Source organism: Syngnathus typhle, linkage group LG12 (genome assembly GCF_033458585.1).
Source record: "Syngnathus typhle isolate RoL2023-S1 ecotype Sweden linkage group LG12, RoL_Styp_1.0, whole genome shotgun sequence".
NCBI lineage: Eukaryota > Metazoa > Chordata > Actinopteri > Syngnathiformes > Syngnathidae > Syngnathus > Syngnathus typhle.
The window spans coordinates 3,984,373-4,009,321 of record NC_083749.1 but is presented as its reverse complement, the minus strand read 5'-3'; the positions used below and the strand labels follow the sequence as shown (position 1 = coordinate 4,009,321).

Below are 24,949 nucleotides of genomic sequence, written 5' to 3'. Positions count from 1 at the left end.
TAATGTTCCAGCTCGTGAAGTGAAAGTGTAATTCATGTACGGTGCTGTAATGTGGGAAAGGAGAGCCACAGTAACCTTTTCAGCCATTTATTGAATGAAACAAACACTCAAATACATAATGACAACATTCACAAGGAGCTGCTGTAGGCCACAGCTCACATAAAATCCTCACTCATGGACTAACCAAGCAACCCAACTTTGGCTCCTAATAGATCAAACCCTTTGAAGGCAGTAATTACATTACATAAACCAATTTACCACTTTATATTCTCTTATTAGCTTTATGTTTTTGTACAGTGCAATGTACCCACACTTAAAATGCAAGCAGGCAATATAGTACACACCAACAACAAAACGTGAATTTGCTGACAGGGTGGAATTTTTCAACTTAGCTTAATATGGTAATTCCAACAACATCACGTGATGATAATAACAAAACATAAGTGCAAATATCTCATTTGCAACTGCGCTGCAGTCACAAAATGCTGTTACTGCAAAAAAAAAAATAGGGTGGACGTGAAATGTAGGTTGCGCAAGCAAAATAATTAATTGATGAAAGTATAATACAGGTTTAACTTGTGGACCCCAAAAAATGCAAGTCGTGGTTTTTTTTTTGTACTCAACTATTCTTGCCACCTTACTAATGTCTTATCTGTCGTGTCTCTTTCTACATAGCCGCTCCTGGAGGATAGAAGATCACTGCAGCGGGCTCCTGCGGACTTTCCCGGGGTGCCCCGACAGGCTCGCCGCGCCCCTGCTCTCCCCCCCCAGGCTTGGTGGTGCCGGTGATGGGCCTGATGGTGGTGAGAGCAGGTGATGTGATCCGACGGAAGAGTTTCTTAAGCGCCTTGCGGAACTCGCGGCGCATCAGGCAGTAGAGCACCGGGTTGAGGCAACTGTTGGAGTGCGCCAAGCACACGGACACGGGGAACACGTACACTTGCGTGGTGTAATACCCGTAGGTGAAGTGCACCACGTTAAGCTTGATGAGGATCCCCCAAGCTGTGAGCGCTTGGTTGGGTAGCCAGCACAAGAAGAAGGAGAGCACCACGATGGTGACCGACTTGGTCACTTTAGCGCGTCTATTTGCACTCGACGTGTTGATGTCGTTGTTGGCCGCCACGAAGCGTAAAAGGAGCAGGTAGCATGCGCAGATGATGATGAGAGGAGCCACGAAGCCGAGGAGGACCTTCTGCGAGTGGTAGAGTCCCAACCAGACTTGCGCGCTGGTGCGCTCGCTCTCCGGGAATTTCACCAAACACAAGTCCTCCTCGTGAGACACGCGCACCGTGGTGGAGAAAACGGCGTGCGGGAGCGCAGCGCAGGCGGCTGCCAGCCAGATGGAAGCGGCCACGCAGCGCGCCGCGCCGCAGCGCCGTAGTGGGAACAAGAAGCGCCGTCGATGCCGTCCACCGCGCCGGCCATGGAGCGCCGACGCTATACGGAACTATAACGCGCCACGCTCATGGCAGTGAGGAAGAAGACGCTGGCGTACATGTTCATGGCCGTCACGTAGGACACCGTCTTGCACATGACGCGCCCGAAGAGCCACGTGAAGTCCAAGGCGTTCTCCACCGCCCAAAAGGGCAGCGTGAGCACGAACTGGAAGTCGGTGAGCGCCAGGCTGGTGACAAACAAGTTGATGGGGGACTTCCTCCACGCGTGCTTGCTCTTCATCAGGTAGAGCACCAGAACGTTCCCCACCAGCCCCAGCGCGCAAACCAGAGAGTAAACCACCGAGATGATGATGCGCACCGCCGCAGCGCCATCCGAGCCCGACTCGGACCCGAGTTCGCTCGCGTGGAGGTGAGAGTGGCAGGAGCGGTTGGTGGTGGCGTTGGTGCTCTCGTTGAAGTTCCAAGCCGATCCTTGTTCTGGAGGTTCCCCGGACATTATCCGACAGGCAAATGACCCCCAGGTACCAGCACACGCACACTCACACACGCACAATCCCAGAAAAATCAATTAAACAAATCCTGTCATGATGCTCTCCCACAGCTCCAACAAGCGTCGTGCGTCTGCGCTGCGCTGCTGAGCGAGCAACCATAAAATGTTTGCGCTTGCGTGCTGTCCATACTTGTTCGGAGTGACGGCGCTACCTGCTGGACATAAAGTACGTACGTACATACATAAGGAACTAAGAAGTAGGAAACGCTGCCTTCCCCAATTCAATGTTCAACTGAAAAAAGAAAAGACCGGTAAATGTAAATAAAAAGAGTACACACAAATACATAATTAGAAAAGGCCGTAAATTACGGGACCAAATACGCACTTATTTTCCTCTTCCACGACATGCTTGAATTTAAACTTCAAATAATTCATTGGGTTTTTGTCTCTTTGTGTGTTTTATTCACATGATGCAATGCCCGATCGCTTAGGCAGTAATAGCGCACCGCCAAGTACCTCAAACGAGGTGAAAGGGAAAGTAGGACGCACGCACACGTGTGCATTGAATGCATTTTTATTTGCTGAAGCAGAAGAAAAGAAAGAAAGAAAGAAATGCAGCGCCACGGAGCAAAACAAATTCAAGCGCCACATCAAGGAAATCGTTAAACATTCCTTATCCCTATTTGAATGGATTTCAAACTCTTATTTTTAGTTCAACTTGAAGCATGCAAAGTTGTCTACTTTATTCGGGTGACCAACGGCGGCGGCGGGGGGCCCCCCGAGCTGGCGTCTGTCTCCCGGCCGGGGACGGACGAGCTGCATGCACAGACAAAAAGAAGCACGCTCCGTCAGCGAGGAGTAGGCGAGCAGGTGCGCCGAGCCCACCTGCCGGCCCAAGATCTAGCAGCACAGGAGGCCGAGCAGCAGGCTCAGCGTCAGCAGCAGCGAGGAGGACGGCGCCACGGCACCGCTGCCAACTGGGGGAAAAGAAACATGGTCACCTGGAGGCCAGGCCAGGCCAGGCCAGGCCAGGCCAGGCCAGGCCAGGCCAGGCCAGGCCAGGCCAGGCCAGGCCAGGCCAGGCCAGGCCACTCCTCCCTCCCTGACTGCCTGACTCACCAACTGTCAAGTCGTAGTTGAGGGACTCGTCGTCGCCGGCCTTGCATCTGTATTTGGCCGCGTCCATGGCCTTGAGGGCCGCAAAGACGACTTTGGCGCCCGTTTGGCCAACCATCTCTTTGTCGTCCTTCAACCAGGCGAAGTGGGTGACGCGGGTGTTGTTCTGGGTGACCACGCACTCCAGGCTCCATTCGGCGCCCACCTTGGCAGGGCCGTCGCTGCTGGCTTTGACCTTAAGCTGGCGGCCAGACTCGCCGCGGGGGGTTGAGTCGTTTGAATCGGCGGGCACTAGCTTTGGCTTGGCGGCCACTGGCTTTGGGGTGGGGGGCACTGGCCGGACACGGCGCAGCACAGCGTTCCAGTTAGGGTTAGGCAGCAGCGCAAGACTGCTCGGCGACATGCAACCAACCTACCTACCTACAACAAGGTCGATGGAGTTCTTCACGACTGAGTTGGCGTCTTTGGCCTCGTACTTCCCGCTGTTGGCCGTAGTCACGCCGAGGATGTCGAAGTTGGAAGTTGTGCCTTTCTTGGCGTTGTTTAAGTACCAATTGTGGTTCGGGTCGGCAGCCTTCAATCGGACGTTTTGGCCCTGCGGCACGGTGCACTGCTGGTTGTTGGTGTCACACACGACTGTCAGAAGCAGGAAAGCAGAGACGGCACAGAAGTTACACACACGGGTCGGGCTGGCATGCTGGCTTGCTGGCTCGGGCGACGGCACGCACGCAAAGGCACTCCCGTTGGTCACCTTTTGTTTTCCTCGAGCCCCCCTTACTCCCTCCCTCCCTTCCTCCCTAAGCAAGCATCGAATCATCTTTACACATTTTCTTTGGCTTTCTCGCAAAAAGCTTGGCGGCCAGCCAAGCCAGCCAGCCAGCCAGCATCAAACTCACCCAAAGGGATGACTTTGAACTTCTGGGTCTTGGAATTACTGTTGTAGGTGGCCTTGTAGACCTTGTTGGCATCCGCAGCTTTCACTGGATCGAGCGTCAGGTGTTTCTTCTCGGCTTCCAAAGTGCACCTGGCGGTGGCGCCAGTAATCGCTGTGCCATCCTGGTCCTCCCACTTGTCTCCGGTAGCGGTGGGGTGGATATTCATCTTGAGTTTGCCGTCAATCTTGCACATGCAGTCCGTTTCGCTGTTCTCGGTGCCATTGCATTCAGGACAGTCATCATCTGGAAAAGCACAAGCGTTCAGGCGGCCACCAAAGTAGCGCGTTTGAAGGCCAACTCAATCATCAGCAGCATCATCAGACAAAACACTAGCCGTCCAAATCAGACGAATAAAGTCGCACGGCCCGCGCGCGTCACCTGGCGCCACCGGGGGCAGCAGCAGCAGGAGCAGCAGCAGGAGGAGGCGGAAACGGAGCCGGAGCAGGAACGTGTCCATCTGGTGGCTATCGATCGATCGATCAGTCGAACGCTGGCTGGCTGGCTGGGCTGGCTGGGCTGGCTGGCTGGCTGGATCGTCGCTTCTTCTCTTCAATGGCTTCGGCGAATGTGAAGACAAGAGAGCAGATCTCGAGCATGTATAGTTTCGAGCGTCAAAGGCCACAAAGGCGCTTTGAAAGTTGACGAGCCCTTCTGCACATTTGGCCTTTCTCCATTGGACGCGCTCCGCCGCGGCTTTGTGGCGAGCCCCCAGCCTTTGTGACCACGACGACGATGACGCGAGAAAGTAAGAAAAGTTCCAGAATGAATTCATCAATGCAATCAAACGAGTTGCTCTGATGCTGGCGCTTGCCGATCCATTTCCACGCCGTTCGTCGTGAGGTGTTCGACCGACGAATAAACCAAGTGCCTTGGACAAAAAGTTGGCCAACCAAGTTCTCGTCAGGATTTTCTCGACCTAAATGACCACCTTTGTCATCATTTTAGAGGACGACGGGAGGCTTAGGTCAAGAAAGAAAGAAAGAAAGAAAACGACAAATAAATATAGGATCAATCAATAGACACAAATCAATCAATCAATACATTTGAACAATAAATCAATGTCTTACACACATACACACTGTCTTATCCAATTCATCACAAAACCAAAAGACAAATTATATAAATAGGTAAATAAATAAATACATTTTCAAAGTACATAGTACATACATACATACTGTCCAAGTCATCATAAAATTACAATAAATAATGAAATAGATAGATAGATAGATAGATAGATAGATAGATAGATAGATAGATAGATAGATAGATAGATAGATAGATAGATAGATAGATAGATAGATAGATAGATAGATAGAAATTAAAAAACTATTGAAATAATAAACGTTAAAAATAAATAGAATAAATTAATAAATAAATGAACTTCTTTCATACATACATACATACATATCAAAGTCAAAGAAAAAGTCAAAGTCCGCTTTATTGTCAATTTCTTCACATACCAAGACACACAAAGAAATCGAAATAACATTCCCACTATCCCACGGTGACAAGACATAGAACACGATATACATACAAGTAAACAACACAAAAACTAAAAACAAGAAGGCACAAACAATGAATAAATAAGGATAAAAAATATAAGTTCATCCATTTTTTTTCCAGCCTCCCTTTATTACCAGGAGAGTGCAAATTCTGGAGCCATGCTTATCACATCTTCATAAATTGCTGCCATTTATGACTAATATTCTATTCAGGGTGTTTTGATACTGATAATGCACTTTACATGTTTCCCGCTGTTATTTCCAAGGATAAGCTCGTGTCACGCCTCGCTTTCTTCGGCCTTCTGCTGCTGGCATTGGTGTGATAAAGAAGTAGGGGCTTGGGGGTGGTGGGGGCATTATTATAGCAGTAAATTGATTTGCTAGTCATGAACAATAAGACGAAGACAACAAGGTTGTATGCAACAAACATGTTTGAGGGAATATTGATGAGATCAACGGCTATCGAACACCTAGCACAGCTTAAAGGGCTCATTTTGGCACCTTTCCGGAATTTGATATTAAAATTTTTTTTATGATAGACTCTTCCCTGTAAGTGTCACGCGGGCTGCTATCTGTCACGCTTATCAGAACACACCCCTTTACATTCCACAGCTCACTGGAGACATACACCTGGAATTAGGTCAATGATCCGTCCATACCCAGGAAACCATCGATTTATCGTTTAAAACGCACGTTTATCTCCCAAAAACATATTTAGACATAAGTACGTATGTCTGGTCATATTATGATTGTAATAGTCACATGGGAGAGTCAAAATATTAGAAACAGCACTCGTGTATATATATATATATATATTCTTTTTTTTCTAAATGAATATTTGTTCATAACTAGGGGTGTAAATCGCGGGTTTTGTCACGATACGATATCATATCGATACAAAGAAGCACGATACGATATTTGCCGATATCTTAAACCCTGCTGTGATTGATTCACGATACGTCACGATATAGTGCTCTACGATCGATACATATATATTTTTTTTTTTAAATAAAAAATATAGAACAATATCCTGATTTATAACAATTCATACGCAAAATCAACAAGGTACTGCAAACTCTTTATTTAGGAAATTACAAGAGTATTGTAGTATACAAAGTGCTTATAACACTGAACTTTGATGTTTTGTTTTTTCTTTAAATATAAATATACATTGTCCGTTGAGTCATCTTTTCTTTGGAATCCAAAGTGCGTCCAAAGAATGACTTGAAGCCTAAAGGGGAGCCAATTTCCTCGTCTTTTTGGACACTAGCCATAGCACCAGGACAGGAGCCGCGTACTAGTTGTCGACTCCCCTTTCACGTGCCTGCTCTGCTCACAACACAACACGCCGCGCACTGCTCCCGGAAAGAGGAAGCAAGCAACAATGAACTGGATTTCCAAATAAAGTCGCGTCTAAAACGCGGCGATATAAATCGATGTTTACGTTTAGCATCGATGCCAATAAATCGTAGAGCATTATATCGATCAATCGATGTGTATCGATGAATCGTTACACCCCTATTCATAACATCTTTCAATGTGAAAACTTGCTGCCAACAGCGCAGGAATTTGTCAACGCCTACGACATCATGCTGCTAATTGCAGCTGCTTATATTACAACATACCATCACTGTAGTGTAACCATTTTTAACCATTTCATTGTTTATACACAATCTCCTGGCATGTTGGAGAAAAAAAAAAAAAAAAGCCCTGGCATTGACATTGAAGCTGTTTTATGGTGGATGTGGTGAGAGTTCATATACAAATACAGCAAACATAGTGATGAGACCTAAATAAACGCGAGCAGACTCCACCAACAGCGGACCACTTTCTCCTCACTCGCACACAGGTTGGGTTGTTCAGGCCTGGGTCCAAATATACCCTAAAAAGTCCTCCTTGTGCTCCTCCTGCAATCTTTTCACATTTACGAGTCCTTCCAGATCATCAAAAACAAAAATGCGGCTTGTGGCGTAACACTTGTGCTAATGCTTTTCAAAAAGATTTTCCATATACAGACTAGAGAGAGGTTTAACATATACAGCCAAAGTAAGGAGTGAGTTATGGGCAAACATATTGGTTGCCAAGGACACTTTGCATTGATAATGTTGATAAATAAGCAATGACATCATACAATACGGCGTATTCAGCAAGTTACTGCGGATGATGGACAAACTGATGGAAAGTGTTGATTTTGCTGCACTGGGATCCACAATTGGTGGCTTTTAAAAGGACCAATAGCGCCCTAATTAGTCCAGCATGTTCCCTTGAGCGCTCATCCCTGGCTCGGGTTGATCATAAATCCAAGTTATCGCTATCTCAGTGTCCCACCCAGGCTTCACATTTGAATGTACTCCATGGTGTGCAGAGATGGCTTGCTGTCAAGAAGGATTCCAAGGCCAGAGGGCTGGATTTCAGCAGTTCCTGTGCATCCATCAAAAACGACACTTGAACTGTTCCCAGACAGGCATGAACGCACACTCCTGTCAAACGGCGTTATTGTTTAAAGGCTCCCCTGAGTCCGATGTTTTGGGAGCCATCATGTTTAGTTTCTCCGTCCCGTTCTTCGGTTCCTCCCGCCGCCGTCTCCTCTTCCGGCAACATCGAAATCTGCGACTGCCAGGAAAGGCACAATGTTTAAAAACACACAAAGGCAATGGCATCGCAATGGAAATGCTAGCTAAGGTTAGCTAACTTGGCTAAACCTAAAGACTAATGCTAGTTCCCAAACCTGAACATCAATACCAAACGTAAAAATGCAATGTGAATCATAACAAAACACTTAAATACTGAAATGTGACCCTAAACACCAAACCTTAACCATAATCATGAAACTCATTTTGTACAAAGGTGCTGTCTAATTCATTCACAAAAAGCTAACAAGCTAATACGCTCAATTGCTCAAGCCTTTGCGGCTTCGCGTTTGGTAATAAAGTTGTAGCTCAACCAGGAAGTATTGGGAGTGGCGCTTGCTCATAAACGCTGACAACCGAAACTCCTAAATCCAAATTCCCCCGGGAAGATTGTAAACAAAGTATCCATCGCAATCAACCAGACGCTCACCGTGAACAGACAAAAATAAACACAATGAGAAGAATAAGGACCACGAGTGCTGCGATAACGCAGATGATGATGATCTGCTTTCTCTCTCCTATCCGCCCGTCCAGGTCCACGTACTCGCACCTGGAACCGATGTAACCATACTGACACCTGAGGAACCAAAGACCAGCGATTAAAATACGTCCAAGGCTGGATTTAAACTTTACGAGGAAACTTTGTCTCACCTGCAGGACGGTGTCTTTTGGTCTTTTATGTAGCGACACTCTCCATGGATACAGTAGTGATGGAGTTCATGCGGACATTTGCTGAAGTGTCCATTCCACTGTCCCGTGTCCAGAGTAGGCGCTAGACATGACAGCATGCAGTTTGTTGAGATTAGTGCTTTCTGGGTTTTGGCAGACCAGATTAAAGAGTTGCATCCATAATTAATTATTATTATTTTTTTAATACAAGCGTTTCCCTGCTTCAGGGCCGTTGCAAATGTCAGATGGTCTCCTTTGACTTCAAAGCTAACCTTCTGTTATGAGTCGACCATATAAATAGATTGCAATATGATCCTTAGGAAAGCCGGGGCGGGGGATTAGTGCCGCAAAAAAAATGGCGTAGTTAAAGATTCAAAAAGCACATATACACGTCCGTGGTTATTATAAGGTTGGAAAACACACACGCGACATTTCTTCTTGTTGGCTCGCTATCTTTATGACGCGTTTCCATGAGATTACATTTAGATGGTGCCTCATAAAATAACACAGCAGCGTAAATGAAAGAGCTTCAAAGAGGGCAGACACGAAAGTTATTGAGTTCAAGGGACCACCGAAAACGTCACGAGACAAACCTATTGTTATTTTCTCTTGTTCAAGCCTAGTTTACAGTGCCCGAACTTATTTTTGCATGGTTATTGCTGCTTAATTCAGTGTGGCCAATTAATTTTTATCTTGGATTAGTTAATGTCACATTTGGTCTAATTTATATCATTTCTATTTATTTTATTTTATTTTATTTTATTTTATTTTATTTTATTTTATTTTATTTTATTTTATTTTATTTTATTTTATTTTATTTTATTTTATTTTATTTTTATTTTAGTGAGGCTTTAGTTTTTGCTTAAGTTTTTAAAGCTGTGCAAATATGACAAAATATGAATACTTCTAAAGCCTCGAAGAGGCTTAAATGAGCCATTTAAATCTGTCCCGTAGGATTCAGAGTTATGCAAAGATTTATGCAAAAGGTTTCGTACTTGCTGGTTTGTTTTTCTTTCCCTAATCTTATTTTGCCACCACGACCAAATTGGTATTTCACATCCCCCTCGTTCCAGGTAATCTACCTGTGCAGTTGTCTTCGTTGCCCTGGCGATGGCAGGGGCCTTCCGTTTGATTGACGGCCTTGTCGGTGGCGTTGCAGCTGGCCAAGGAACATTCATGCAAGGCCAGCACTACAAGTACGGCACATGCGTATACACACACACATACACACGCACACACAGACACACACAAAGACAGCATGATTTCACTTTTTGTCACATTGCACCTGTTGTGTATTGTGCTGCTGAGTCATGGCTGATGAAAGTTTCCTTTTGGTGACCAACTGAAAATAGTTGTGAAATTAATTCAAAAGTGTGTATTTGTGTGTGTGTTTGTGTGTGTGTATGAAGTCTATTGACTATCACAGCTGCTCAATGGCCTGCTCGCTTCCATTCAAACACGTACTAAGGCCGCAAAGTCACTCTTCCTCGTTTAAATCATTAACCATGATAATAATAAAAATAAAAAAAAGCAATTTAATACTAAATGAGCAAGTACCTGTCAATATTGCAACATAGAGTCCATACACTTTGGCCATGACGTCTTCGCTCGAGCCAAAGTAGTCATCGGATGTGTGAAATTTCAATCCGCACTTTATAAATTCCACGGAAGGACAAAAAACTGCCCCTGTGGTCCACAACGTTCTTCATTTAGGGAATGTGTGGCCTTGGAAGCCGAGCAGGCCAGAGTGTGTGTGTTTTAGTGTGTGGGGCGCTCAGTGTGTGTGAATGCAGAGGCGTCACCTGGAACTTGATACTCCCTCACCGCCCACATTTCTAAAAGAAAACGCATCCAAGGAAAGAACAAGTACACCTTTTAAGAATCCACTGGCAGGTGTACCTTTTTGTCCCCTTCCGTGGAAAGTCATTTAAATCGTCATGAAACCTTTGGGTGATCCAACCGAAACTTGAAAAAAAAAAGTTCTGACTCAAAATTAAAAATCATGGGGCAGTTACACTTGAGCCCCATTAGTTCTTCCTAGCAACACAAGGAAAACATTTGTTTTCATTTTAGTCCCATTAGTGAATTAATGAAATCTCCAAAATGTGTTTTTTTTCATCACGCCATTAATTTTTTTTTTTATCATTGTGTCATTTCTTTATTGACCAGCAGATGACGTTATTTCTGTAGTTACTGAAATCATATTTTGCTTTTAGATTTTGCGGAACAATCATACTAGTAGTACTAGTGATCCTAGCTAAAGTTAAAAAAAAACACATTAAAATAAAAAAGGGCTATGTACTATGAGAAAATAACACTCAGGATGAACAAATAAACATGATCCCGTTGGTTTGTTTTGAAAGCAGCTCTTAAATATCCAAATACAAACATAAGGGAAATTCAATTACCATTGAAAATTCTGAATACAAAGCATTGATTTCCAGAACTTTCTTCCCACTTCGAGATGAAGTGAAATGTTCTGAGCGTCTGTGGGACTCTGAACAGGAAGAGCTAGTTTCCTCTCTCGCGCTCTTTGTCTGGATATGCGCCCAACTTAGCCCGAGCATCAGGAAGCGATGATTTTAAGAGATTCGAACCGCCTGCATCCAAGCAACGTCAAAATAAACATCCTTGTCAGAGTTTCAGTGATACCTTGGGCGGTGACTATAGCTTGTAAACATTTTTATTTTAATTAAATCAACAAAAAGCTGGTATTTCTAAGTTGTGTGCCAAATTTGCCACTGGGCTAGATATTTCAGCTATGTGAATTATGCAAATTTTTCACACAAGAGATGTCACTTGCAAAGTATTTATGGACTATTTTAATGATTTTATATGTTTAAAAAAACAGTCAACAAACTTTCAGTGCGTATCTTTTGCGTTCTTTTACTGGTAGTTTTGTTTTTCTCCTAAAGATTCCACGTGACGCTTCTGATGCTGCTCGACGTACGTCCCTTATGAGTGAGCGATGTTCCTCGCCGGCGGACTTCACACCACCGTGCAGGATCGTGGCTCTCGGAAGGGGTTGCTTCCTGCAGGGACGCCCACCAGCAGAGCGTCCCTGCCTGCATTCTGCAGACAAAACTGCTGCAACTCCGCAGCAGCCTGCGACACCTGTTAGTATATTATATTCATATTTACATATGTGTGTATTCGTCTTATATAGTCTTAGACTTACTTTTAAGTCGATTTCTAAATGTTATTTCCCTTACCTTTATCCTCTCCACGCTGGCCTCCAGCTTCAGCTGCTCCACGAGCCGTCGCATACTGGATAAACTGGAATTGGAGGTCATGTTGGAATGTTTCTTCTGGTTAAAAGGTCTCGTCAGTCTTCCGTCGCAGCTTAACACTCAAATGGAGAAAGCAAACGACGGCAAAAGAAGGAAGGAAGAGCCGCAGGTTTTTTTTTTCCAAAGTGACCTCCCAGTCCATCTGGCTCCAATGGAAGGAGAAGCGCAAGAAAGTTAAAAAGAGCATTGGGGGTATGCATTGATCTGTATTGCTTCTATTTTGATGTACTGTATGATATTTGATGAATTTGGTGTCCGATTAACAAAAGTAAACTTTTTACTCATTAAACAGGTATCGTGAGAGAATACTTTACTCCCATCTAGCGGGTGAATGACTTTACTGCACAAGTTGCTTTGCAAATTTAAATACCGTATTGTAAAGTACTGCAGTGGGTTCAAAGATCTGAAAATAGTTTAAAATGAAAAAATTAACAGTTTTCATTTATTTTTACATATACATGTAAAAACATGGATGTCAAATAATGTGAAAAGTTGCAAAGGAATATTTGCTAAATTACCGACACTTTCCCTCTGTACTTGAATGCATCATGAGAAAACCATGTGTCCGTGGAGTGACGTCAGCACTCTGGCGAGCTCCCATTGGTCGATCGGCGATTAAGGGGAGGTGAGCTGGCTAAGAAGATAAACATGAAGCTGAAGCTTCATCGAAGAGCCATGTTTAAAAGTACGTAAACGAAAAGGGACAAATTTCAAAAGCAGCCATGGTGGAAGTGTTCGCTGGCCGCACTCTACTCAACAAAGACGGCGACTTTGTAGAGCCCGAGGAAGCGCTGCGGAATAAGGTGGTGGGCATCTACTTCTCGGCAGGTTGGTGTCCGCCTTGCCGTGACTTCACCCCCGTCTTGTGTGACTTCTATACGGAACTGGTGGAAGAGGGCGAGCCCCCCGCGCAGTTCGAGGTGGTCTTCGTGTCGTCGGATAAATCCACCGAGGACATGGTGGAGTACTACCACGACATGCACGGCGACTGGCTGGCATTGCCCTGGACGGACGATTACAAGTAGTCAGTGTGAAATAAATAATCTTTTCTAAATTAGTATTTTAATTTGCCTTTTTGTTTGGCTTCACTGTCTGCTTAAAAGCTTATGGAGGTCACCCTCTCTTTCGTAATCCTAAACTCAAGAGGAGACTGCAAATCCCTCTCAAAGTCATTATAATTGCTGCAAAAAGCAACAAAAAAGAACATTCTTAAGAAGCTCACTGATCTGATGTTGTCGTTGCAGCGAGTTGAAGAAGCGCTACAACATCACGGCCGTGCCAAAACTGCTGATCGTGAAGGAGAATGGTGATGTGATCACTGACAAAGGCCGCAAGCAGATCCGGGACAGAGGCTTGGCCTGCTTTCGTACCTGGCTGGAGGCTGCTGAGATCTTCCAGAATTTCAAAGGCTAAGAACTGTCTTTTCCCAACCTTTATTAAGCCAATGCAGATATAAATCTCACGGCTCACTAGCAGACATGAGTATCACATAAGGTCGTCCCAGACTTATGTATTTAATTTATTTACATTTTAATAAGCTATGCATTTTGAGAAAAAGCTCTGGTCCATATTTTGCGTTACATGTCATTTTTGATGTGTAATTTCACATCCATCATACAGTACTTTTTTATACTGTTTTTATGTGTTAATAAAATAATATTCTAAAGACTTTGTCTGTTGTTGTGTTTAAGGGGCCTGTCTCACATAGAAACAATGCATTCCCTGTAGCCTCATTAACACACACCCTCACGTATGTGTTGTCTCCAGTGTGTGTTTGTGTGCGCTGACTTTGCTGTTGTCACTGTCAAGCATCCAAAAGGTTATTAAAAAGTGGCTCCCTGCATCTAACAGTCTGGTCTGATGATACTATGACGTCATTCCTTGTAGTGTTTTTATGTAAATAACCACCATGTGACGTCCAATATTCTGGAAATAAAATGTGTATTATCTTTGAAGAAAGCATGAACGCAACTTTGAAGAATCATAGAAAGTTCAACCTACAGGTGGCGGTAGTACGTCCTCCTGTTGGTAGAGAAGCAGCACAGCGACAAAAAGAAAGAGAAGAAGAACCCGGTGACGGATATTCAACATGGCGTTCAATTTTGGCAGCGGCGCAGCCTCAAATCCTGCAGCAAGTAAGTGCGTTTTAGTTCCAAATTCAATTTCTTATAAGTTGTTTTTATTTGTTGGTGTCTCGGTGATATTTTAAAGCCCCGGTTTGACTCACATAATGTCAAGGGGTGTACCCTCGTGACAAAAAGAGCATCGATGCATTTCTGCCGAGCCGGGTGACGATAAACATCACAATAATCCACAAGATGTTTTCGGGATCATTTGCTTGTTTTCTATTCCTCCATCACTATACAATAAAATTCATACAGTGCACAAGAGCGTGTATTTAATTCTTAAAAACTACCATGGAAAAATAATAAACGATCACTACTTGGACGCGCCTTATTACGTCATTGCTGTCGCTCTATTCTTACGTCACAACAATCGTAAAATGCAACCTTTTGTTATTCAATAAGTAATAAATAATCCTGTATTGAAAATATAAATCAATACTTTTGTGGCTAATGACGTGAAATATACATTTCTGGGCAAACTCTCGATGTAACTTGACTTATTTATAGCACTTGGGTTTTTTGTGAAGGCACAACAGGGTTTGCATTCGGTTCATTTGGCGCAGGCATGTCAAACATACGGCCCGCGGGCCGGACCCGGCCCGTTGGATGATTTGATCCGGCCCGTCATAAATTTCTGAGTATGTCAAAAAAAGAAGCGAGTCACTAGCTCATTTCTATCAAAAGTTATGATTCTTTAAAATAAATACAACTCAAATGCTCCCTCCGACCGCTAGAGGGCAGTAAATGTGTAAAAGAGCTCACGTCCACCATGCGGCACTGACACGAGTTAGTACCAGGAAATAAACATTCGCTGGTTAAGCAGAGGTGTAGTACTCAAGCGCTTCTTTGAGCTACGAGGCAAAATTGTGGGAGACGCAGCTATCCAGCGGTGGCACCACGCACTTCTCATGTCTCACAGCTGTGCGTCCGAAGGCACCGGATCGTCCCGATTTGGATAAATATAAAGACAACATAACAGATTTGCTGCGAGAGTTTGAGCGGAGGTTTCAGGTTTTCAGTGAACTTGAGAACAAGTTCGGCTTTTTTCGCTCGCCATTTACAGTGAAGCCTTCTGGTGTGCCAGCTGACATTCAGCTCGAGCTTATTGACTTGCAGTGCGATTCCGCTATGAAGGATACATTTGGGTCCGTGGGATTGGATACGTTTTATCAGTATCTTGTGCCAGGTTACCCCAAATTAACAGCCATGGCTGCAAAGGTTCTCTCCATGTTTGAGACTACTTATCTTTGTGAACAGGTGTTCTCCGTGATGAACAATAATAAAACAAAGCAGCGCTCAAAGTTAACAAATGAACACTTGAATGACATTGTTAAATGTGCTGCTACTCAGGATTTGACACCTGATATCGACGCACTTGTAAAAGCAAAAAATGCCAAGTTTCAGGAGCCAGCAGCAGCAAGTAGACTGCAGGAGTGCAGTGAGAGAGAAAAAAGTGTGATGACACATTTGTTTGCACGCATGAATAGAAATCATTAAAAATAAGATTAATCTGGTTTCATATTAAAGACAATTAATATTGTGCAGTATATTCTCAGCTTCAGTAGGCCCAGCCTAGTAGTTTGAGCTGATGTAGTCTAATCTTATTGCCCATGCACTGCTAAAACCTTTATTTTGTAATTTTATTTATTATTATTTCAAAGCAGTATGACAATTAAGGCAAAACATTTTTTTTCATAGCTCCCACTTGAGTTTGTTTAGTGTGGTGAGTTGGTTCAGGTGTAAAACTGCATTCACTCAACTGTTAAAATAAACCAGTTGTTAACACATTCAATGCCAAACATGAAAATCATTTTTTTTCTCCATTGTTTGTGAATAAATGTGTTATGCTTAGAAAAGATCCCTTGTCATCCGTGATTATAATATGTAGGGTAGGCTACAAATGTAGGCTGAATGATAAAGCATAGTACTGAAAAACAAAGCTAAATAGTTGGAGTTGACATTCTTTTACTGATCCGGCCCACCTGAGAAAAGAAACTCTGGATCCGGCCCCAGAGCCAAACTAAGTTTGACATGCCTGATTTGGCGCAAAGACCACTGCATCGACAGCTTTTGGCTTTGGTGCCCCCGCGACTACCACCACAGCCGCCTCTGGATTTGGCAGTAAGCCTCCTCTTCTTTTCTTGAGCCCCTGTCTACCAAGTTTTGAGAATAAAGTTGTAAATCAATGAGGGGAGGGAATGCCAAAAGATAGATGAGTGACTTTATTGACCTTAAATGTACTTAAGACATTATTACAATTCCAACTTTTTATTATTGTGGTATTTACTCTTGTAATTATGATTTTTGTCATTGCATTGCACTGTATATTGTTTCCCATGTGCCCTGAAAATTCATTTTTTGCGTTATTAATTTCCAAGATGTTTCAGTCGTGTAATCTGAGCACACTTCTGGTTTCAGCTCTCACAGCTCCAAGTTTTGGCACGGCGACAACAACCGCCGCTGCACCACCAACAGGATTTTCCTTCGGCGCCACCAACACGGGTACGTAGCCACAACTGTTTTGAGTCCATCATCGTGATTTTATCTTTGTATTAACACTTGTCATTTTAACTCCCGACTGTGTCGTTCTCTCCCTCTCGCTGCCCGCCATTGCTGGCCTGTAGGATTTGGGGGGCTGGGAACCGGAGGCGCAGCGGCCGGTGGGTTTAGTTTTGGGGGTTTCGGCTTAAATGCCAACCCGGCGGCAGGTGCCGTGGGCTTTAACGCGGGCTGCTTTGGCCCGACATCCACCGCTGGCACCGTTTTCAATTTTGGCAATAGCCTGGCTAGCACAGGTAGATGAAACCTTGTGAGTGATCCCGAGTCGTGCCGCGAGCACAAACATCCATGTGTCACGTCTGTGTTGTGTCGTGCTTCGTCATGTCATGCGTTGGCCTTTGCGTAAGGTAGAAATGACGTATGAGGGGCCATCAGGGATGTCATTTGTGCTAACCGCTCGCATTCATGACAGTCATTAGCATCCTTGTCTTCCAATTGGAAGACTTTTGAAGGTAAGGTGTATTTGTAATCATTTGTTTCTATGGTTTCAATCCAAAAACCTGCGCATTATAATTGATTACAAATCATCCTTAGTTGACTGCCTACATAATCTGGAATTATGTTTGTGATGGCCCCTCATAATGTGTCAATGCACTCATCTACTTTAATACACCAACCACTTTTTTATTGATGATCCAAACCCATTTTTTTTTTTTTGGTCATTTGTTCATATCATACCGATATTGTCTTTAATAGAATTGATTTATCGTGATTATTTTTTTTGGGTCCTCAGGCACTTTTGGTGGCTTTGGCACAACCACGACAAGTGCTGCCGCGCCGGGTTCCACGTTTAGTTTTGCGCCCTCTTCCGGCACCACAGGTAAATCGACGGACTCGACGGAGAAGCCTCCATTTGGCTTCTGGGGAACAAAACGTGTCTCCTTAGTGTAGCAAAAGTCAATGCGATGCGTTCAATGTGGCATGGTTTTCACAGCTTTGTTCTCTGCATAGGAGGCCTGTTCGGCAACACTCAAAACAAAGGCTTCGGTTTCACTTCCGGCCTTGGTACCGGAACAGCTGCCGGCAGCGGCGGATTCGGAACCGGATTAGGTACCACCAGTCTGGGTGGCTTCGGTGGCTTTAATCTCCAGCCTGCCCAGCAGCAGCAGCAGGGTGAGTGTCAGTGACAGCTGTGAGCAAATGCCGGCTTCACTAAATCGGAGTAAACCGTTTGTTCTCTCACCAGGAGGCTTGTTTGGCCAGCCCGCTCAGCAGCAAGCTCAGCCCAATCAGTTGTACCAGCAGGTGACCGCATTGTCGGCGCCCACCTTGCTGGGAGACGAGCGCGACTCCATTCTGGCCAAATGGAACCAGCTGCAGGCCTTTTGGGGCACGGGAAAAGGCTACTTCAGCAACAACAACCCCCCCGTGGAGTTCAATCTGGAGAATCCCTTCTGCGTGTTCAAGGTAAAGCCGGCTGAAAATGACATCACAGGGCTCAGGTAACGCCGATTCAGGGCTTCGCTCGCCAACGTCACATGACCAGGTCGTCCGTGATTGGCCATGACCCGAGCCCTTGGCACAGAGCGAAAACGTGAACAGCTGTGCAATCTTTTGCGCTCGCCAGGCTGTGGGCTACAGCTGCGTGCCCATCAGCAAGGATGAAGACGGCCTGGTGGTCTTAGTCCTCAACAAGAAGGAGGCGGACGTGCGAGCGCAGCAGCAGCTGCTGGTGGAGTCGCTGCACAAGGTTCTGGGAAGCAACCAGACGCTCAGCGTCAACGTGGACGGCGTCAAGTCTTTGCCTAACGACCAGTGCGTCTCACATGATCCCACACTCATTGATGATTCATTTGATAATCGATATCGTGCGTGGCGTCTTTCAGGACAGAGGTGATCATTTACGTGGTGGAGCGCTCCCCGAACGGCACGTCCAAGCGTATTCCCGCCTCTACGCTTTTCACGTACCTGGAGCAGGCCAACATCAAGGCTCAGCTGACGCAGCTGGGTGTCGCCATGTCGGTCACGCGCACCGAGCTCACGCCGGCGCAGCAAAAACAGCTTCTCCAGAACCCCCCGGCGGGTGTGGACCCCATCATCTGGGAGCAGGCCAAGGTGGACAATCCTGAACCTGAGAAGTGAGTCGCTTCACTGTTTGTTTGTTTTACAAGCCGGCGTGCTAAACGTCCACAACCGTCGCCTCTTTGGTGCCCAGGTTGCTCCCAGTTCCAATGGTGGGCTTCAAAGAGTTGCTTCATCGACTTCAGATCCAGGAGCAGATGACTAAGCAGCATCAGACGAGAGTGGACGTAAGTGGACCACATTGACATTTAAAAAAAATAATAACTGACGGTAATTGCGATTTTGCAGATTGTCTCCAACGACATCAGCGAGCTCCAGAAGAACCAGGCGACCACGGTAGCCAAGATCGCCCAGTACAAGAGGAAGCTGATGGACCTCTCTCACCGCGTGCTGCAGGTACCACCTGCCATCCTGTCTCTCAACTCGTCTTTCCTCTTTTCACCTTCTCACCATTCTTCACAGGTGCTGATCAAACAAGAGATCCAGAGGAAAAAGGGCTACGCCCTCCAGGTGGATGAGGACCACCTCAGGTTGCAGCTTGACACCATTCAGTCAGAGCTCAACGCCCCCACGCAGTTCAAGGTGAGCAAAGCTGTCTTGAAATAAACCATTTTCTGAGCGCGCTTTTAGTGAACGTTGAATGTGTTTCATCCGTCAGGGCCGCTTGAATGAGCTGATGTCCCAAATCCGCATGCAGAACCACTCCGGGGCCGTGCGGTCGGAGGAGCGCTACAACGTGGACGCCGACCTCCTTCGAGAAATCAGACAGGCAAGCGCTTCAGACCTCCATTTTAAGACATGACTAGCCAGTCGTGTTAAAGGCTAACTAAAGTGTTTTTGCCCGCCTTCACATTTAGCATCTAAAGCAGCAGCAGGACGGTTTGAGTCACCTGATCAGCGTCATTAAAGATGACTTGGAAGACATCACACTCATCGAGCACGGACTGAGCGACAGCGGGCACGTACGAGGCGGAGTCCTCAGTTGAGCTGAGCGCCGCACGGTCACTTTGAAAACATTTGTACATACATCTTTGTATTGCTTTTTATTTGACGCCAAAACGTTATTAAAATGTCATTTCAAATGGAATCTCGAAACCCGCACGGTGGCTACATCTTTATTAGCGCGTGATGCCGATATCCCTCCAGGCTAACGTGATATGTGGCTGTATTTTTGGCTCTTGTCACCAGATTTTTTTTTTTTTTTATCCTGCTTTATTCCTGTTGGCTCTCCATGTTGTCAGATTTCCGCATATCATCTTATTGCCAGGTTCTCTGTTTCTTCCCTTCACACGCCGTCCTTGAGTGTCATCTGCAGAGGGCAATAACATTGCCAGAGTCTTTGACGGAAAGGAAGCAGAAAAAAATGTGTTGTACTGCAATGTGATGTTGATTTGAATCTATTTGTCCAGACACACTTTATTTTCCAGAGTGGGGTCACTTAAATGTCTGGCCCCGAGGCCTTGAGTTTGACACAAATGGCGTGATTTATTTTTATTTTTTTTAAGTCTGTGGGTGGTTTTACACCTTAAATTCCTCTTAGTCAGCGTGTGTGCTGGCTCATCCTTCATGTTCTCTTTTCACACAGACAAGGGGGACAGTGCAACAATGTTAAGCATCCCAAGGCCAAGCATGGTTATAGGCAGATAAAAAGCCACATTTCCCAGGCCCCGACAACCGATACCTTGAGCAGCATCCGCCCGTCTGGTCACTCCCACCCCGACACCTGCCATCGCAAGAAGCCACCACCGTTTGTCAAGTTTGCCCGCCGCCGCTCGTCCATCCAGAGATCCGAGATGTCCTTTGCCTTCATCACTGTGATGGCACTGATGTGCTCCTCTGTGGTGATTGCGTTTGTCCTGCAGACAGGGCAAGAAGATGCCATACCGCTAGACTCCGACAGCAGGTAGGCGACATTTTCTATTTGAACACTCGTCGTGCGATGTTTATATTTGTATCGCCACCATGTCTGAATATGTATTTATAATTTCATTAATATGTACATTTTATTAGTATTTCTATTCATTTATATCGTATAGATTAATTTTAAAGTTTGAATCGTATATTTTAGCTTTAATATTTTCATTTGCCTTTTTTTTTGTGATTTATATTCAGTAGTTTATTGCATTTTTTTATTGTATATGTTTTGTGAAGATTCAATTTGAGAATCCTGTCAATTTCAGATTAATTGTGTCTTAAACTTTTCCACCCAAAAGATTCTGAAGTTCCTGATTCTGTTTGTGTGCAGGTGCCGTGGTTTGTCCCTGCAGTCCCTCCGCAAAGAGCTCTTGGCTGCTCTCAACCTGCAGACCGAGCCGCGGCTGCCAGAGGGCGCCAAAGAGCAGTGGAGTGGAACTGCTGAACGGCTCAAGGCTCTGGAAGGTCAAACGCGACTTGACATGTTGACAAACTTAATCCCAGAAAGTTTCACGCCCAATTTCTTCCCTATTTCTGTAGCTTCTTCCAACTCCTCCTCTGATGATGGTGGAGACACCTCAGGGTGCTGCTCCAGGACCTCAGAGGTTTTAATGTCAGGTACATACTCACGTAAAAATGGATTTGCTCCATTTTTTTTTTTTTTAAGAGAGAGTCGATATTTATAAAGAATAACAAACTACAACCTCTAGTTTAATGCTAACAAAAAAACGCTAACAGATATTTAAACATAAACAGTGGGGTAAAACTTAGATAAAAGCACCTCATTGTGTTAATTTGTGTCATGTTTTTCCTTAGATCTTGGCTGGGACAATTGGATGATCTATCCCGAGCGTGTGACCTTGGTGCACTGCGCCCCTTGTGGCCACAGCGCGTCATGCAGGCCCCAGCCCACTGCCACCCAACGTGATGATTTGGAGGTGGTGTTTGCCATAGTTTGATTTGCTGCCTTCTGGCTGTCTGTTCGTTTTTTTTTTTTTGCTCCCACAATCCACACCCTTTGAGTGTTTTGAAAAACTAAGGCAGCTGCAAATAGATAAGCCAAGGTGTTGCCAACATCAACATTGGAGCGCTGCAAGTCTCGGCGCTTCCCAATCTCAAATGAATGCACAAGTAGTTTGCCAAAATGAATCAACCAAAATCATGGTGCATCAAATTCCTCAACCCTCCTGTTTATTTCTGTAGGTTCAGGCGCCATGTTGCCAGCCCATCGCCCAGAACCCGATGCCCGTCATGTACCGGGACGAGTGGAACACCATGGTCATCACCTCCATGCACCTGACCCGTCGCTGCGGATGCCTGGCCGCCCTGCAGCCTTCCCAAGAGTAACAATTGTCACCTGTATTCGCTATCGCACTGTAAAAAATCCTTTTGACAAGAAATTAATCATCAATTTAGCAAACAACCTCACAAAACTGACCCATTTTGGGGAGCAGTTACCACGAACCACGAAAAGCTTCCGAGAAGTTCTGCATTTCGTTTTCTACAAGCACCATAACACTTCATGCATGTTTTTCGGCGAGAAATGACCACACAAGGACACTCACTTGACAGACCGGATTTATTGCCTAACATTTGATCCTCGGTTAAGTCTCCTTGATGTCGGGGGGGGCAGCGTTTTAAAAGCCGCTCTAAGGTACGGAATGTTCCCTCCAAAAATGTGCAAACGTCCGGGAGCCAAATTATTCGCCTTGTCTCTGCTCAACAATTTTTTCCTCTTTTGTAGGAAGAAGTCTGTTCGGGCATGTGAACCCTTAACAATTTCCATACAAAAGAAAATGTGTTGGCTTCATGTGCAGACGTGCAAGGGAAGTCTTTTTTTTTTTTTTTTTAATTATAAGAAGGCGTGCTTTGTTTGATCAATATTGTCCAATGAAATGCATTTATTTTGTCTATTTTTTATTTTTATTTATAGAGACAGCCTCCACTTCTAATCGTATAATTAAGGCGCATGTTTATGTATTCATAGCACCTCAACTTAATCATGCATGAGTTCACGATTCACTGGTAGCATTTTCGTGTTTAATAAAGACTATCGGAATGAGCTTCTCATGTTTGCGCAGCCTTTGTGGTTTATTAATAGAAGTTTCTGCAAAGCTTTCACGCCTGCCAAACAGTTTGATGTGCAATTTCAGGGGGAAGGAATATAGCCAAGGAATGAATGTTGGCGTCATACTCCAGGAAATCGGTCGCTCCCGAGGGGAAGAGCAACTTGTTGCGCACTTCAGGATCTTGCAGTATTTGCGTGTGGAAAAGCCTTCCCTATTTCAACTCCGACGAACCCTGCGAGAAGACAGGCCCGAGTTGTCCTGACTCATTGCAAAGGGAATAATGACGCCATATTTGGCCACGTGGGCGTCTTTCTGCGTGCTGTCCTCGGTTCTTCTGGCTTCACGCGCGATCGAGTGCTCAGGCAAGGAAACGCTGTTGCGACCGCTCCCAAGCGTCTTGCCACAACTGACGGATTGCTTGATGGAGTGCACGGAGAAGACGTTCGCCAGGAAATTGCAGATGGAGGATAAGCATAATATACGGATGCAAGACTCCATTGAGGGTAAGCGTTTATGTTGGCGGGGAAAGAGCTTAGAGATGAGTGACTGTTCTGTTTTGGGTTGTTTTTTTTTGTATAGACTTTTAGCTTGCATTTTTTTCTTTTTAATTTTTATTGAATAAAATAAAGATAAAGAATAAATAAATACATAAATAAATAAATAAATAAATAAATAGAGATGAGTGACTGTTCTGTTTTGTGTTGTTTTTTGTATAGACTTTTAGCTTGCTTTTTTTTAATTGAATAAAATAAAGATAATAAATAAATAAATAAATAAATACATAAATACATAAATACATAAATACATAAATACATAAATACATAAATACATAAATAAATACATAAATAAATACATAAATAAATACATAAAGAATTGTGGAATTCTGCAGCATTTTCTCACCTCAACCATCTCTCATCCCAGGAGCCCTTGGAGAATATTGCTGGTCAACCAATATCAAGTGCAACAGTGGTGAGAGCTTCCAACAAGCCTTCGTGGTGTTGCCCATCCACACGTCGGACGTTACCCCAGAGCCCGCAGAGGTGAGATGGCAGGCTAACCCTCTGCAAGAGCACACTACTCCCATCACCATCCCGGAAGCCTGTGGACTCCGCTACGACGTCAGCGACCACTTCGGCCCGGGCAGGAGGGTCGACTCGTTCTGTGTGGAGGTGGTCGGCCAACAGGATGTCCCGGCCTTTAAGTGTCCGCCCTACCTGGTCACGTTCTGGCAGAGGAATCCAACTCTGATATGAGATGAGGGACACTCCCAGTCAGGTTGTCCAGTCATGCTGCTAATATACCAGAGGTGGGCGATGCATTTGGTGGCCTTCAGTGGGAATTTATCTGAATGAATCCACCTCTTCATAGCACAACGATGGTGTCACAATTAAAGAAAACATCAATACAATGTAACAGCACGCAACAGCGTATTATCTAATGGCACATTACATAACCCTGACAAAAACAGCACACTTTAATAATATTTGTATTTGTGTGTGTGTGTTTGCGTGTGTGTGTGTGCGTGTGTGTCTGGGTGTTTTCTCTGCAATAACAAAAGTGCAAAATATAATATTTAATAGACTTACAATACAGTCTATTACCCACGTTTGTAGAGATTTTTCAGTGCAGACTTGCTTGCTAGTTTATAAGAAATCTACATTTTAATAATTAAATTTGGTGGTTTATTAATAATAGAAATTATTGTATGAATTAAAATTTAATTCATAAAATAATTTCTATACTACAAATGTGACCCTCTCGAGGATGAAGCGGGTCAGATAATGGATGAATGGATGGGTAGATGAGCAAAGATATCTGTTGTGTTTGTATTAGAAATGAAAGAAAATCTCAGAGGAATAGTTTGCTTGGTTTGCCAAGGTCAGTCAAAATCCAGAAATTACGTAACACTGCCCTCTTTTGGTTAAATCAGTACAGTGACTTTGTCACTTATGTTTGTACTACATTTTTTGTACAGTATGAAAAGTGCTAATAAAACAAAAAAATCTGAATGATTGATTGAACCACCATTCAAGATCAATGTGATGCAAAAATCAAATAAGGAACACGCAAAAAAACAACAATAACATGAATCAAATGCAATTACAATAATGCTCAGTACACTTTCATTCAAATTATGAATAATAACATATTAATTTGAGCATTCAGACATTCTGCAAATGTAAATTCACAGCATTTGATTTATTTGAGAACCCTTTTTTTCCCCATGTTT

The 24,949-nt window shown here is 44.5% G+C and overlaps 7 protein-coding genes and 1 long non-coding RNA gene across 12 annotated transcripts; 3 read left to right on the top strand and 5 right to left on the bottom strand.

Moving 5' to 3' along the window:
• Positions 1–86: 86 nt before the first annotated feature.
• Positions 87–1,993, bottom strand: rxfp3 (relaxin family peptide receptor 3). Its single transcript, XM_061293730.1, is given in 2 exon segments — positions 87–1,438; positions 1,441–1,993. Coding segments are annotated over 2 exon segments (1,224 nt in total). The 5' UTR covers positions 1,894–1,993; the 3' UTR covers positions 87–667.
• A 794-nt stretch (positions 1,994–2,787) lies between these two features.
• Positions 2,788–4,395, bottom strand: LOC133163755 (limbic system-associated membrane protein-like). Its single transcript, XM_061293971.1, has 5 exons — positions 4,317–4,395; positions 3,900–4,181; positions 3,424–3,639; positions 3,007–3,336; positions 2,788–2,864 (listed from the first exon to the last, which is right to left on the bottom strand). Exons 1-5 carry the CDS (start codon positions 4,393–4,395, stop codon positions 2,788–2,790), a joined length of 984 nt encoding a protein of 327 aa, XP_061149955.1.
• Positions 4,396–5,358: 963 nt separating this feature from the next.
• Positions 5,359–10,812, bottom strand: btc (betacellulin, epidermal growth factor family member). Its single transcript, XM_061293558.1, has 5 exons — positions 10,297–10,812; positions 9,822–9,929; positions 8,722–8,842; positions 8,501–8,647; positions 5,359–8,053 (listed from the first exon to the last, which is right to left on the bottom strand). The coding sequence occupies exons 1-5, from the start codon at positions 10,334–10,336 to the stop codon at positions 7,924–7,926; spliced, it is 546 nt and encodes a 181-aa protein (XP_061149542.1). The 5' UTR covers positions 10,337–10,812; the 3' UTR covers positions 5,359–7,923.
• Positions 10,813–11,546: 734 nt separating this feature from the next.
• Positions 11,547–12,086, bottom strand: gng10 (guanine nucleotide binding protein (G protein), gamma 10). Its single transcript, XM_061293561.1, has 2 exons — positions 11,952–12,086; positions 11,547–11,853 (listed from the first exon to the last, which is right to left on the bottom strand). The coding sequence occupies exons 1-2, from the start codon at positions 12,030–12,032 to the stop codon at positions 11,728–11,730; spliced, it is 207 nt and encodes a 68-aa protein (XP_061149545.1). The 5' UTR covers positions 12,033–12,086; the 3' UTR covers positions 11,547–11,727.
• Positions 12,087–12,224: 138 nt separating this feature from the next.
• nxnl2 (nucleoredoxin like 2) lies at positions 12,225–13,697 on the top strand. 2 transcript variants are annotated; one of them, XM_061293560.1, is made up of 3 exons: positions 12,225–12,714; positions 12,858–13,053; positions 13,274–13,697. In XM_061293560.1, the coding sequence occupies exons 1-3, from the start codon at positions 12,678–12,680 to the stop codon at positions 13,440–13,442; spliced, it is 402 nt and encodes a 133-aa protein (XP_061149544.1). In that variant the 5' UTR covers positions 12,225–12,677; the 3' UTR covers positions 13,443–13,697. The 2 variants fall into 2 exon arrangements, with proteins under 2 accessions (XP_061149544.1, XP_061149543.1); XM_061293559.1 differs by having other exon boundaries at positions 12,225–13,053.
• A 339-nt stretch (positions 13,698–14,036) lies between these two features.
• On the top strand, positions 14,037–19,823 carry nup54 (nucleoporin 54). Of its 3 annotated transcripts, XM_061292467.1 has the most exons (15): positions 14,065–14,164; positions 14,683–14,717; positions 16,204–16,276; positions 16,574–16,657; positions 16,780–16,950; positions 17,448–17,534; positions 17,666–17,827; positions 17,901–18,121; positions 18,282–18,469; positions 18,541–18,792; positions 18,870–18,963; positions 19,025–19,132; positions 19,199–19,318; positions 19,395–19,505; positions 19,594–19,823. In XM_061292467.1, the coding sequence occupies exons 1-15, from the start codon at positions 14,119–14,121 to the stop codon at positions 19,720–19,722; spliced, it is 1,881 nt and encodes a 626-aa protein (XP_061148451.1). In that variant the 5' UTR covers positions 14,065–14,118; the 3' UTR covers positions 19,723–19,823. The 3 variants fall into 3 exon arrangements, with proteins under 3 accessions (XP_061148450.1, XP_061148451.1, XP_061148449.1); XM_061292465.1 differs by lacking the exon at positions 16,780–16,950; XM_061292466.1 differs by lacking the exons at positions 14,683–14,717; positions 16,204–16,276; positions 16,780–16,950 and having other exon boundaries at positions 14,037–14,164.
• An 83-nt stretch (positions 19,824–19,906) lies between these two features.
• LOC133162986 (uncharacterized) lies at positions 19,907–23,758 on the bottom strand. Its single transcript, XR_009716308.1, has 3 exons — positions 23,620–23,758; positions 20,418–20,592; positions 19,907–20,045 (listed from the first exon to the last, which is right to left on the bottom strand). It is a non-coding gene; the product is annotated as an uncharacterized LOC133162986 (long non-coding RNA).
• LOC133162984 (bone morphogenetic protein 7-like) lies at positions 20,512–24,728 on the top strand. Of its 2 annotated transcripts, XM_061292469.1 has the most exons (6): positions 20,512–20,639; positions 20,982–21,115; positions 21,191–21,268; positions 21,467–21,588; positions 21,854–23,222; positions 23,641–24,728. In XM_061292469.1, exons 1-5 carry the CDS (start codon positions 20,530–20,532, stop codon positions 21,995–21,997), a joined length of 588 nt encoding a protein of 195 aa, XP_061148453.1. In that variant the 5' UTR covers positions 20,512–20,529; the 3' UTR covers positions 21,998–23,222; positions 23,641–24,728. The 2 variants fall into 2 exon arrangements, with proteins under 2 accessions (XP_061148453.1, XP_061148452.1); XM_061292468.1 differs by having other exon boundaries at positions 20,982–21,268.
• The last annotated feature ends 221 nt before the right edge of the window (positions 24,729–24,949 follow it).